Consider the following 15,209-nt stretch of genomic DNA (forward strand, 5'->3'; position numbering starts at 1 on the left):
GCCTGAGTTAACCAGCTCCTCCCTGGAGGAAGCAGAGCCACAGAAGAGAGAGAGCATGAGGCAAATGGGTGGACTTGAAGGCCCAGTGGTGCTCCAAATCTTTGGGTGCCTTACACAGCTGTCTAGTCTGTGTATGGGTAAGGACAGTTCTGTCAGGGACTGAAACTAGGTTCTACGTTCCAGCATTTGCCCAAGCACCCAGACTATTGGGTTTATAGGGTGGAGTTTGCTCAACATCACCTGCTGAAGCTTCTTTTACTTTGTATAAATAATTAATTATTTCGGGGAGACAGGAACAGGACTTGCATACGTCCATAACCACTGACTGTAGTGTCAGTCTGTCTTGCTTTTGCTCGTTCAGTGAACATTTCAATGATTTACACAAAGTGAAGCAGTTTCAGTGGGACAGTTCGGGTACATCTACACAGCAAAGATATTCTGAAATAACAGCCATTATGTCGAAAAAATTTTGCGAGCATCTATGCTACACACACACTGTTTTGAAATAAATTTAAAATAGTGGGTGTGTTATTTTGAATTTCATAAACCTATAAGACCTATTTTGACATAGGCGCTGTTAAGAATAGCAAATAGCGCGAATAGGGAATAGCGCTATTTCAAAATAAGGCACAATGGCACTATTTCAGAATAGGCACCGTTTGTCCAAACATGATATTTGAAATGCATTCTTGCGTGTAGCTGTGTTATTTTGAGATAAACTATTTAAGATTAGCTATTCCAAAATGGATTATTTTGAAATAACACTGCTGCATAGATGTAGCCTTGGGAACAAACTTTTGTCTGCATGGCTAAAGCCATGCTTTTGGAAGGCGAGATGCCTAAGACCAAGGACCTGCTCAAGATTAGGTAGAATACATTATATGAAAACGAGTTCCCAACTTCAACGAGAGTGTCCTGGTATCTAGGCCATGGGCTGATGGGGTGGGTCTTGGGCAATCTCTTGATAATGGCATTGATGCTAATTCAGTGCTGTATTAAAGGATTGCCGTGGTAAGTGTAGCTAAATCAGATTACCATTAATAAACATTAATGGGTCTTCCCCACCACATAAGCATATTTAACATGCTTCTTTTTATACATGTGAAGAAAAGGTATCATCGCATTTTAATTTCCTTTAGGGTGTATGAATTTGCTGCAGTATGGAGACAGACACCCTAAACAAGTTTTGAGATTGACGAACTGTATGGGTTAATATTTTTATTGGGCCAACCTTGACTGGGGGAAGAGACAAACTTTGGGGCTTCATGATTATCTTATGCAGATCAAGAAAAGGTAACCAGAGTGTCACAGCTAAATATAAGGTGGGACAACTGGGGAATCATAAGGGTATAACTTATGTTGCAAGAATCCACTGAAAATTAAGTGGACATTGAACAGCCCTGCAGTCACAAGACGAAGGAGCCTCAGTAGGTTACAGAGCGTTGTAGAGAGCAATAAAACATCAGTTTCTGACCATGATTTTTAGTGTCTACCAGGGTTATGATGTGAAAATAACAGTGCTTATCTTTTCAAGGTGTGCAGTTTTCCTTGCCAGCAAAGAGTGAGAGGTCACATAACAGGGAGTGCCTTGTGAAAAGTGTTCACGTAGATGTGATAAGGTGTTTTTGATTGTTATAATTTTTCTGGGAGAGTTGTGCGTAGTATTCTCTGATTTCACTCACATCATTGTTGGGGGCATTTAGTGCCCAGTGTGAGTTATACCACATGTTGTGATATGCGTATGTAGGACCCCTGGCTCTTAAAAACTGTGTTGTGGGTGGTAGTTTAGCATTGCAGCAGTGGTGGGACATCTGAAAGTTTTGCATCTTTTGTTAGGTTGTGGCCTAATGCTGCTTTGAATTGGTGGGTCCTACTGTGTTGTTGGTTTCTGATAATGAGGTTGCAGGGGACAAGGGAGCTGCATGAAGGCTTGAAAAGGGGTAATATTTTGATACCCTATGTAGCTTCCCACTGTGAGGAAGCAGGTGACAACTAAGAGTGTGCAGTCTGCGGGGGTAGGAGGTTCTTTTCCTGTTTCACATTTCTTTCACCAACAGAAAATGGTCCATTTACCTTACTAGTGTTGCTTATTATAGCCTGAGACCATGGCTTCAGCAGCATTGCAAATAAGTTGTGAGTTGTTATAGAAGGAAATACAGGGTTTATATCAGGGCAAAAGACAGGATTAAAGTTACCTGTCAGACTGCATCTTGCTTCAATGTTGCTTTTATAGCCTCTCTGATAATATAAGTCAGGTGCTTTGGTTTGGGTTTCTTAAGGGGGGCAACTTGTCACTGCTGGCTTCACTGTTGCGGGGTGGGGACATTGCTGACCCTTTTCTTTCAGACCAGTAGGATTCAGGGGAAAGCAATAAAATGTAACTTTAGAAACACACCAAAAACCTTCAAGCTGAAGAGAGAGATGATTTTCCTTTCTAAGTTTAAAAAAAATTTGTCACACAGGTTATCATCTCCCTACAGCTTTATCACTCTAACTTTTTTCATAAAAGACCAGAAGATGAAACTGCAAACTTAAATGACATTTTCCGCCTTCTGTGGAATTGTAGACGAGAGCCAAGAAAAGTGACAGTAACAGGAGGGGAAGGGAGAAAAATAGGCTGTCGTGGAACTTAAATTTTACAGCATTTTTTCTTCATTTGTAAACGTGACAATATTTTCTTGGAAAAAAAAAAACCCTTAGAATTTCTCCTCACACTGACAGCACTAACTCGCTTTCTATTTTACTTGAAAAGAGTTAATTAGGCTATTCTAACCACTTGGCACACTATAGTTATTCCTGCAGCTTTAAGCCAGAGGTAGCCATATTGTATTTTTGAATGAATCTATTGCAGTGTTTTGATGGAACTGAGCTGACCTGTCAGCTTACTCTGAGAAAAAGTCTTACCTCGTGTTCTATAAGAAGGTCAATGTCTGGACAGAGGGTATGGGTCAGAGATAAGGGAAGTTGGTGAGTTTATTGAGAAGGTTGGAAATGTTTTGAGGGAAGGGTGAGGTTGGTGGACAAAAGGTGGGCAGCTAGAACATACTGTCTCTAGACCTAGATCAATTAGATCCATGCTACATGAATGACTATGCCAATGATAAATCATAGTGGGGGGACAAGCCAATCATGTAATCAGGAAGGCAAGAAAGGGGGAGGTAGTTTAAAAGCAATAAATTGTTTGGGTTTTGGTTGTCTTATGAGCCCCATCCAGCAGTTCGTCTCATAGAACAACTTTCATGACCCGATTGTATAATTTTGGGGCATGGGCTGTCTTCTTATTAATACTTATTTATCACAAAGTGCAGTGGGACTTTGAGCACCGTTTACTTAAAGGCCCCATCAGAAATCAAGGGAAATAAGAGCAGTGTGTGCAAGAAAAATAAGTCTTGGTTTAATTTAATGAACCTTAAACAGTAAAGAGATGCGAAGCAGGTGCATGTTAAATTTCATTGGCCTGGTTACAGAAGGAAATATTTTATCTCTTTTTAGACACATATTCTGTTTTACAACAACAAAATATCCTCCACCAGTAAACCATATAAGTCTTCACAGTGCTTTTCACTGAAGCAGAATAAAGGATCAGGAAACTCCAGAAGCCACATTTTACATGTAAATATTGAGACACTTGTCTAAACTAAAAACCACATGGCAATAATGTGATTAATAAATACCATTTCCTTTTTAAAAAATCCAAAAGAATACCAAAGATCTGTTAAATATCTGATTTTTTTTTCAAACTAGTTTGCCAGGTTCATACACCTTAGTCAAGGAGATAATCTTTTGAAGTTTATTATTGTGAATTACGGATATTACTTGTATCCTAGGGCATAGGTTCCCAAACTGGAGGGTGTGTCTTCCAAGGAGGGGCGTAAAGAAATTACAGGGGGGCGCGCAAGGCGACCCAGCCCCCCCCACCCTCGGGCAATCCCTTCACTCCAAGAAAGAGCCCATGCTAGCATTACCTCCTGCAAAAATGGAGGTAGTGCTGGTTTCCTGCGGCATGTAGCGGGGGAGTCCCACAGCGGCACACCAGAGCTGGCATTTCAGGAAGTGCATGTGCTGCTTCCCTTCCCCAAACAGCTGGCACATTTCCTAAAAAGCCAGGTCTGTTGCCTGCCGGCAACTTCCTTCCACCTGCTGCCTTCCTGCATGGGGAAGTGTGGGGGATAGGAGGAAGCACGCCCAGACCCCCACAAGTACCCTGACCCCATGCCCAGACTTCCATGAGTACCCTGTCCACAGACCCACCTGCCCTCTGCTCCTGCCTCTTACCACCTGGTCAAACACGTACCACCAGCTTGCTCCTGTACCATATTTTCCACCCAGGTACTGCACCCCATCCCTATCCCACTCACTGGCAGCCCTATCCCACACACCAGATTCCTCATTTTTGGCCAGCCTTGAAGTGTAGAGGGGCCCAAATTTCCACTAAGTCTGGAATCCCAGAAGAATTAATCTGGATTGAGACCTTGTACCTCAGTCCCACCTACCCTCCCCCATGGGGCTGGGGTACCAGGGGAGGGAGGTGTCTCAGTTGGGGCCACATCAGGGATGCCTGCGGGGGCTTGGGAGGTTTTTTAGGTTTTTGTTTGTTTGTTTGGAGTTTTTTTGTTTTGTTTTGTTTTGTTTTGTTTTTGCATCTCACTTAGGTGGTCCCTCGCCCCACCGCCCCCCACCATAAATAAAGACCTTTTCTTTTTTTACCCTTTCAACATATAGGGGTACCAATTTTGTTGGTGGGCAGCAATGGAAGAACAATGTAAAAGGCAATGGAATTTTTTCAAACTGTGTAGCATGCTCATGGGAGTATTTGGGACTGTTCTTACGTGGTAGTAGATAGCTGGGTCTTGGGTATCCCACTGATGGTGGGATATATATAAGACAGCATGCGTCTGTGCATAATAGTAGTAGTAAATAAACATTTGTGATAAATTACCAAAGTAACTTGCATCCATTAATTTTATTCTAATCAGGAAATACATTAATTTTAAAAAGTCTATAAAAATAATTTATAGCTGTGATTAAGAAAAGGATGTACGATGAAAAGTACATTAAGTTATGGCATCACTGTCATGGGAAAAACAGGATTGATCATCCTCAATGCATAGTATGCCATGCAGTTCTCAACAATGGACCCTTGAGACCTAGTCATCTTAAGTGACACTTGATGAAGAACCACAGCACGTTGACAGACAAACTAAAAGGTTGGTTTTGTTTTGTTTTGTTTTGTGTTGCTGCTAAACTTCAAAATTTTAAATACGTGCAGCTGGACACTGCTGCAGCTTTTCATCAAGCATCAGCCAAAGCAGTGGAATCATTGTATCAATTGTCATCGCTCATCGCGAAAGCCAAGAAAACACATGTAATCAGAGAAACTCTTGTGAAGCCTTGCCTTTTGAAAGCAGCTTATATTGTGCTTGGTGTCAGAAGCAAGAAAAAAACTATTGGAAATTTCACTTTCCAACAATTCCATGAAACATCGCATTGATGACCTGGCGAAAGATCTTAAACTTCAAGTTGTGGAGGAAGTGTTGGCTTCTCCTTTTTTCACAGTTCTGTATGATGATGCCACTGATGTAGCACAATGCTGTCACTTGCCTGTCTATGTTTGATTCATTAACAATTGAACTATGAAAGAACAACTGCTTTTTTTGAAGGAATTGATGACCACATCAAAGGCTTCTGATGTTACAAAAACAATTTCTGACTTTTTTGAAGAAAATAGACTTTCATGGGGAAAACTGGTTGGTATATGCACAGATAGTGTTCCAGTGATGCTTGGCTCTTGTTCTGGATTGGTGACACTGGTGAAAGAAAAGAACCAGCTGTAACCACGACTCACTGTGTCATACGCAGATGAGCATTGGCTGCTAAAATCCTTCCAGATGACCTGTGTGTCTCATTGAATTTGGCCATCAAAGTTGTCAGTTTTGTGAAGAACAGTGCTTTAAATACGAGACTTTTTCCTGCTCTTTGCATGGATTTGGGAGCAGATCACAAAAGTCTTTTGTTTCACATGGAGGTACGATGGCTTTCCAAAGGTAACCTGCTTTCAAGATTATTCAGACTGAAAGACAAAGTGGAAATTTTCCTCACGCAATGGAAGAAAGAAAAGTTATATCGTTCATTTACAGACCAAACGTTTCAACTTTCACTGTACTTCGTGGACATCTTTGAACAACCTCAATTTGAAGCTGCAAGGAAACAATGCTGCAAACATTATAACACACCATAATGCCATCAAAGCATTCATGGAAAAAATCCAGGTTTGGAAATGTTTAACACAAGTTCAGACACCTATCTTTTTTTTTTTTTTGCGACATTTTCATCGCTTGCTAAAAATGAAGGTTTCCAAGACATTTGTAAAGAGGATGTAAAGAACAAAGTTGTGTTTCATCTGAACTGCCTTTCTGATGAATTCATCCACTATTTTCCAGGGAACTTTTCTGGCATCCCCATTCATAAATTACTACGCAGTCCATTCAACATTGGTGTTGATTCATTGCCAGAAGTATTGCAAGAACAAGCCCTCAAAATAAAATATGATTCAGGAGCGAAAGATAATTTCAAAAACTCAAGCTTGTAGGAATTTTGGATAAAATATTTCCCAATGTACTCAAAAGTTTGCGAAGTGCTGTGTATTATTTTTTCTGTTTTTGTCAATGTACCTCTGTGAAAAAAGCTTTTCAAGTTTAGTCATGTTAAAAAGGAAACAAAGAAATTGACTGGATGTCGAAAATGATTTGCGTTGTGGACTTTCATCTTTCAAACCTAGGATTTCCCAACTCATGAAGAAAATGCATCATCCTTCACATTAAATTTGTTTTGTTTGTGCTATTTCTGATGTTAAATTACATTTTTATTAAATGTTTAGGCCAAGAAAAACTATTTGTGTTTACTTAAAATTTCAAATAAAATTTTTATACCAAGCTTTTGTGTTTATTTTAAATTTTAAATTATTAATTGAATTTTTTGTTAAAAGGGGAGTTGAATGATGGTAAAGAAGAGGTGGGGGCCATGATTGTTTCTCAAAAATCAAAAAGGGGGTGTGATGCCAAAAAGTTTGGGAACCACTAGTCTATGCAATGCGACCTAGCATCTACACAATAGTTGGTTTATTTCACAATTGGTAAATCTCATTCTGGCTATGTCTACACTTAGAGAAATCTTTGAAATAGCCATGCTAATGGCCATTTCAGAGAATACTAATGAGACGCTGAAGTGCATATTCAGCACCTAATTAGCATGCCACCAGCCACGGCACTTTGAAATTGCCGCTTTTTGCTCCTGCGTGGCTCGTTCAGACAGTGGTCCCCACCAACTTCAAAATCCCCTTATTCCTCAGTAGGAATAGGATAGGATTTCAAAGTTGGTGGTGTCCTTTCAAAAAGCGGCAATTTCAAAGTGCCGTGGCTGGCGGCATGCTAATTAGGTGCTGAATATGCATTTTAGTGCCTCATTAGTATTCTTCGAATGGCCATTAGCATGTCTATTTCGAAGATTTCTCTAAGCGTAGACACGGCCTCTATGAGGAATGGTTCCTATTTTGAAATAGGATCCATTCCCTATCTTAACAGCACCTATTTTGAAATAAGCCATAGTGCATGCAATGGCGCTATTTTGAAATACAGTAAACCCTCGATTTAATGGACTAATGTGGGGAAGGGGCATCCGTTAATGCTGAAAGTCCGTTATGTCCAAATGATTATACTGTATGATGATGCACTGACCTTCCCAGCCCATCACTCACTCCTCTTCTCTGCCCCCCACTTCCCCTCACCCCTCCTGCCCCATTCTCTCCTCATATCTCCGTCTCTCTCTCCCAATTATCAGGAGAGGAGCCGAATGCCAGCCTGGCTCCTTCCACCTCCTGCAGCTCTCAGCGCTGTGGCTCTTCCAGCTCCGAGCCGCCCATGTGAAGGTAGAGCATGGCTGCTCCAACCTGCCAGTGGGCAGCAGGCTCTGACACCAGGGCTGCTGCTGAGCACCACTGCAGAGAGCGGCGGCCAGGCACCAACATGCTCCACACACACAGGGCTAGAGGAAGAGAGCATCTGTGCCCTGCTGCAGCCCCACCCCCCAGCTTCTCTGGCTCTGGTGGCCCCTCCAGCCCCAGTGGCTACAGACACTCTGGCATCTCCTCCAGCCCTGGCACTGTCTCTGGTGAGTCTCCAGCATTTATTTTGGAGATGCCAGACAGCGTCCATTATTTCTGAAGTCCGTTATGTCAGGGTCCATTAAATCAAGGGTTTGCTGTAAGTTCTATTTTGTAGATGTGGTATTTTGAAATGGCTAAGTGTATTCTTGTGTGTAGCAGCATTATTTCAAAATAAGCTGTTCCGGAATAGCTGTTTAGACATGCCCAAAGAGTGACTTCCGCCGGATCAGTGGTTAGACTTCCTTTAAAACTTTGTCTTTGAATATGTACTGCTTCAACTTTTTAATAGACCATACGAAATCTGTGCCCCAATTCAAATTTGAAGTTATTACATAGGTTTTATTTTTATGTAAGCTTGCTTGTGATTTTAATTTAAATTTGAGGCAGGGGAGAGGTCTTAAAATGCTTGTTTTATTTTACATTTTGGCCTAGTTAAATATGATATTAATATATTAGAAAATGGCTGGTCTCCGAATTTTGGCATGTTTTTCTGCCATATGTTAGTAGTATGCAAAGTTTTCAATATAGCGCAACTATCTCAACCCGTGTATTGAGCTATTTGCATCTAAATGTTGCACTTGTAAACATTACTGAATCTGGCCCTCAGTGATGTAGTAGCACAGTTTCTATTGATGGAAGATACGCTCCTAAGTCATTTAGGTACTTTTGAAAAATCGTACTTTTCATTCATTTTTTTAATTATCATGAATAGTATTCTTAAGTAACATTAGGTATATTTTTTCTACAGTGGTATTAACCATAGGGTTATTAAATTTATACGCACTGTATGTCGTGATAAATTATAGGATAATTTTCAGATTTTTCAGCCATCTGGTCTAGTTGTGTTTTCAAGCAGAATGTGATAGAATAGGAGTAGATGCAGCCTTAGGGAATTTGTAATAGCCTGACATACAAAGCATTTAGCTGGTTTGGTGTTTGTTTTGGGTAGTGCTAAATCTGTTAATTAAATTTTACTATTTATGCTTAATTCATATTTCTAAGTTGTACAGTATCTGAAGTGATTTGCATTGTGTGAAAGTAGTGCATATTAACAATAATTAGCTGTAAGAATAAACTCATGTTTAAATTACATGTTACATTTATTGGCATTCACAAAAAAAAGATATTGACCATCATACATACCTAAATAGGCATTTTCATTTTTCATATCTGAATTACTATACTCCTTTAATTTGTCCCTGCAGATGAACTTCTGTGAACATTCTTATTCTTGCAATATTTTATCAATTAGTACCAGTAAGCCTGGGTAGACTGCAGTGACTGTTGTTCCTTTCACTTATTATTTTCATATCAAAGTAAAATGTGCACGATTTTAAAGCCAACAAGGAAGTTGAACAATGATCTTGTAGTTTGAATGCTGTTTACTAAATTCTGGGTGTGTCTACACTAGGAACTAACTTCAACCTACACACATTTTCCCGAACTCCAAAGTTAACTCTGAAGTAGGGACCCCAACTTCGAAGTTCTTACTCCATTCCCAGGAATGGAGTAGTGCCCTACTTCAAAGTTTAACTTCAAAGTAGGGTGTGTGTAGTTGCTCAGCTTCGAAGTTGTACTTCCAAGTAAGCAACTTCAAAGTTATTTCTGTAGTGTAGACACAGCCTCTGTGTAGTTAAGTTTATTTCTGATTCTAATTAATCAGATGGAAGTCCACCTAGCAGTGGAATAGAACAGCCGAGCACAGTAAAGTTCACAGAACTTGACAGATTTTGGAAGTGACACTTTTTGCTTTTGGTTTTATGGTAAATTTTGTTGCTGTTGAAGAGTTGGACTTAGAGCTGGGAGAAGAACGTCCTCCATTTAGCTACAGAACACATACAGCACATGCAACAACAATTCAGGCTTTCCCAAACTGCCTCACCAGCATGCCTTGCCCTTGTTCTAGAGCAGTTCCATTTAAAGCCAAGGAGATAAGTCATTATATTGTAGATCTTTTCCACTAGCACCTGGACTAAAACAGTACATTTCTTTGTGATGTTTTCAGATTGGATTGATTTAACTCAAGGATATAAATCACTGACTTAAATCGAGTTACCAAAAAAACTAAGATTGACTGTGCTTTAGAGTGCACTTAATTTTGGGGTAAGCTCCACTGAACTCAATGGCATTTCTGAGTTTTGAGAAAACAAGTACAGAATTTGAAAAACTGAATTATGCTGAAGTAAAATAGGAAATAGACTTAGGGCATTATGGTCTGTGGCCATGCTGTTCAAAAATAAAGAGGATGTGCTATGCAATATAAAAAGAAAATGACAGTGGCAACTGGCACCTCTAGATTTCTCTTACTTTAGCTTTCTGTATTGTGTTCCTGAGTGATAGAGTCCAAACCTAGTTAACTCATTAAACAAGCCACAAGGATTAGCCAAGATAAACTTTTTTTTCCTAGAAAAATTCAGCAGAGCAAACAGTTTGGGAATTTACTTGTCAAATCATACTTATATTAAAAGGCATGGAGAGAGTCTTGAAGAATGATGCATTGCAAAGTGAATTATTTAAGTTACTAACCAGTTGATCCACATCTTCATCCACATCATTTTCTCCCAATTAGCAGTCTTCCTTGTTTCATGCTTGCAACTAGTTCTGCATCTTCTTGCACTGCTTCCACTTGATACATTTCCCTTTTTTTAGCCAAGGAACAAATGTTACCCCAGAAGCCATGACATTTTTCTGTGTAAGAAGTGTAGGGGAATATAGGAAGCTGGGTGTGGGCTGAATAATGTCTTCCCTTTTTCTTTCTAGTCCTCCCACTGTTCCTTTTTATGCTACCTCTGTTCTTTCTTATATATTGTCTCTTTGTCCTAAGAAAATGTCTTAACTAACTTCTCTACCATGGTTGGTCTACCACAATACAATCACAGAACAAAAACAATCCTACCCAGCTGGTGGTGTTCTTTGTACATGTTACATTTTAGTATGCTTAGCAATTGAAGGCCCAGAATTTTCAAAAAGCAAGAGCTGACAGATAGGCTGGACAGACTAGAGCCATGAATTCATTTTTAGGGGGCAGTAAGATTATGGGTAGCATGTTTGTAATGAGATTTTGTTGTAATTGTTATTTTTAAATGAGAAATTTAGTATTTTATTGATTTTAAAAATAGAAATAATTTGGTTTAAATTTAAAAAAAATCCATTTTACAATTTTTTAAATCCATTTTGATTCAGCCAGGATGGTATTAACTTAAGATTACCACTAGATAGACTTGTATCCACAAGGTCAGAATAACTAAGTATATAGAATATACAAACAAGGACACTCCCACCATAAAAATAGATAGCATAATAGAGCAGGTCATGCAAATGGTGGAGGCAGAATCTGTTTCAGTACAGAAATGGAGCCCCTTTTGACTGCACACCCCTACTTGTCACCTACCAAACACACTGGACATCAAAACCTAAAAAATTCTTTCAAGCACCTCCCATATCATTCTGGCATTCAGACAATTCTCCAATCTGGTCATCAGAAGTAAGCACCTCACAGTCTAGGACCTGGCAGCTCAAAGTAGGTCCAGCCCTTAGTTTTTCTCCCACAGCCCCATTACAGCCCATTACTTGAGAGGTATTAGCAAGCCACTGCACTTGACTAGTCCCTTGAATTGTGCATTATACAAATCTCTTCCACCTTGTATTTAGCTGCGTAGGTTCAAAAACTTTTGTCTCATACCAATAGAGGTTTGTCTTTGTCTTTGTCTCCCTTCTCATCCTGTCTTGGTTGCATGTTTTAAAGCCATTTTCCATTCAAATAAACAGATTTGAGGGTTCTGTTACCTCTAGTTCTCCACAGTTGAAAGGTAATGTGTGAATCCATGCAGTTGACTTACAGTTCTTATCTACATACACCATCCTTTGGTTAATTACTTGTTGTTGAAAGTCCTTTTGTAATTCTAAATCAGCATATTCTCACATTTTTACTGTTTCTGACCAAAGATGTAAAGGGAAGATATGTCTTGAATCTGAGTTTAGAGATATGGGGGTTAGGTCTTCTGAATATCAATATGTTGCTAATACTTATTTTCTTTCTACATATGTAATATCGTATAAATTATTCCCTATTATTTTCACAATTTCTGAATCCATTAGATTAAAAATATCCACTAAGAAAAGGAGAAGCATGACAAGGGTAGCTGTTCATAGTCATATAAATCTCTCTTGAATTATAGTAGTTGCATAAACATAAAAAGGAGCTTGTACTGTTTTAAGCAAATTTGCACCATAGGTTGTAAGTGTTAACTAAATATATATTACAAATATAGCATTTAACATATTTATGTTATTTTGACAGGCATTAAAGCTGTATTTTCTGGACACTACCATAGAAATGCCGGAGGCTCTTACAAGGACCTACAGATGGTGGTTTCATCAGCAATAGGATGTCAACTTGGAGAAGATACGCATGGGCTTAGAGTGGTCATTGTTACAGCTGAGAAGATTGTTCATAGATACTACAGTTTAAATGACCTGAGTAGCCAAGGAATAGAAAAAGAGCTGATGGATTTGATTAAGCAAATTTAGCCATCTTCTAACTATCATAACTCTCCAGTTTATTTTTAATCGTGTTTTATTTCACAGTATATAGAATATAGAAACACCAGCTCAGCAAAAACAAAAGTAGTATGCCACAGGCTGACGATGATTCCTAATTGTGTATCCCACACCAAAATAGTTATCTTAACTAATTATTACCATCTGAAAGAAGAAAGCAAAAAGAGATAGTTATACATTGAGGTGAAATGAAACTAATTATAATATGAAAAATAATAGAAGTAATACTTTTGCTGTTTAATTTGTAACTGGAAAAGAGGGACAAAAAACTCAATTCTTCAACTCAGGTCTCCCCTAGTGGTCTAGTTGGATGGTCAGCAAGATACATCTTAAAACTATTATACTTGATGTTCTCTATTAAGTTCTTGGTGATCCTCCAGAAAGTGACAAACATGACATGTTTTTATCCAGTATAGGCTAATTCAAACCCCTTTGAAGTCAAATGGGAGACTTGTATTGACTTCAGTGAGTTTTGGACCAGACTCTATTTCTCCTTCCTTCCAGTTGATGTCATCTCCAATTTCAAGCATTTATTTTGTTTTGTCTTCAGAACCACTGCAGCACAGAGCTAACTGGATTCTTTTCTGCCTAACAAATTGCCATTGTCAGTGCTTTAAGAGACATAAGACTCACTATTTGGGCTGCCGGAGTGGAGGTTAGAAAAGCCTGTACATTAAGTAAATATAATAGGAAAACCACAGACAAACTATCTATAGAAAAGGCATTTTACCATTGCCTTTTGGCATTTAGCATCAATTAAATTTGCTATTGAGTTCCCTTTAAGAACATATCCTATTTAGAAACCAGCTGACTACTAACCAAATGGAGATTTATGGATTTCCAGTTCTACCAAATTTCAGATTGCTAAAGCTCATAAACCATCTCTTCTGTATATACTTCTTAAAGAATAAAACACTATAAAATATGTTGTTTTAGTCTGCAATGTGGTTTAAAAGATTCACTAGGTACAATATAAAGTCCCCTGAAACACCGTGAGAGAGAGATTTGGTCAATGTAGCAAGTCCAAGAAGAATTAAGGAATATAACTTCAAAGCTACCTCTACACTAGCATTCCTCTTTCGAAAGAGGCATGCAAATGAGGGAAACAGAAATTACAAATAAGATGCAGATTTACATATCTGGCATCTCATTTGTATTTTCTTTCAAAATAGCTTCTTTCAAAAGAAGAAAACCAGTGTAGATGTGGCTCTTTCAAAAATAAACTCCATTTTCGAAGAACCCTTATTCCTATTTTTTTAGGAATAAGGGTTCCTTTAAAAATGGGGTTTATTTCCCTCATTTGCAATTTCCCTCATTTGCATGCCTCGTTTGCAAGAGGAATGCTAGCATAGATGTAGCCTACATGTAAAAGAGCAGTCAAGAATTATGCTGCAAACTTTTGCATTACATAGGCCCTGATTTTGGCACAAATATATCGATTTCTTGTGGGTACATAAGTCTGTGCTCTATTAAGTTTATGATATATTTGGCATGTACTTTAAAAAAGCTGTTTAAATGAGCATTTCTTAATATACACTCCAGGGATGATGAGAGAGTAGTAGCACAGCTTCACAGTCTGAGAGTTGAAGAACACATGCAAGATTGTTGAGACAGAAATATATCTTTTCTCTTGTACAGAGGGAAATTACATTTCTATAAGAGGAGAGATATTTAGATATGTGAGGCAAGTGGTTCTCTACCCCTAGATTTGGTGGTGTCTCTGAAAGCCTGACAGGGAGACTGTGTGTTAAGCAGACTGTGCTGATCCTGACATTAGTCAGGACGATTTTGGCTACTGACAGCACAAATTGAATTTTTAATTGGGGTGAAATTTCAAAGAGGTGCTTAATATAGAGACATAGTTTTAGGAGTGGGCAGACAGGAAAATGAAATGTATCGGGTGCCTCCTACCACTGCAGGTAACAGTTTACACACACAACCTGTGAAATAATTTTCATGGTTTAAGGAAGGTATCGAGCCTCTAAGTGAATTTACTCAGTTGTTTTGAATAATCTAGCTTTCAAGGAGCCATCTCAGATTTGCCAACTAAGGTCCAAGGCTAAGGACCAGATTTATAAAGTTACATGGGGTTGATTTTCAACCCATGGTTGAAAAGGTGCCTCACTCCCATTGATTTCAATGCTAGTTAAGCATGTTGTAGGATTTTCAATAGTGTCTGTCTGTAGCTCCAAACTTGGCCCCAAGTGTGTTAAGGTTTCTTTGTCCTCACTGCCAGATGGGCTGCATCTACACTTGCATTCTTCTTTAGAAAGAGGCATGAAAATGCGGGAAATTGAAAATACAAATGAGGTGCAGATTTGTATATCTGATGCCTCATTTGTGTATTCTTATTTCCAAAGAGCTTCTTTTGAAAGAAGAAAACCAGTGTAGAAACTGCTCTTTCGAAAGTAAACCCCCATCTTCAAAAGAGTCCTCCTTCCCATAAAACGAGAAGAAGGGTTTTTTCGAAGATGGGGTTTACTTGTGA

General features: G+C 38.9%; 1 protein-coding gene across 1 annotated transcript in view; it reads left to right on the plus strand.

The window, feature by feature from the left end:
• Window positions 1-15,107, plus strand: part of CPPED1 (calcineurin like phosphoesterase domain containing 1) — a 97,099-nt gene extending 81,992 nt beyond the window's left edge. Inside the window, exon 4 of the mRNA XM_075010728.1 lies at window positions 12,462-15,107. Coding sequence (XP_074866829.1) covers window positions 12,462-12,691 — 230 coding nt within the window. The 3' untranslated portion in view covers window positions 12,692-15,107. The remainder of the gene's footprint in view (window positions 1-12,461) is intronic.
• Window positions 15,108-15,209: the final 102 nt, after the last annotated feature.

This window comes from Carettochelys insculpta, chromosome 16, assembly GCF_033958435.1.
Source record: "Carettochelys insculpta isolate YL-2023 chromosome 16, ASM3395843v1, whole genome shotgun sequence".
Classification (NCBI taxonomy): Eukaryota; Metazoa; Chordata; order Testudines; family Carettochelyidae; genus Carettochelys; species Carettochelys insculpta.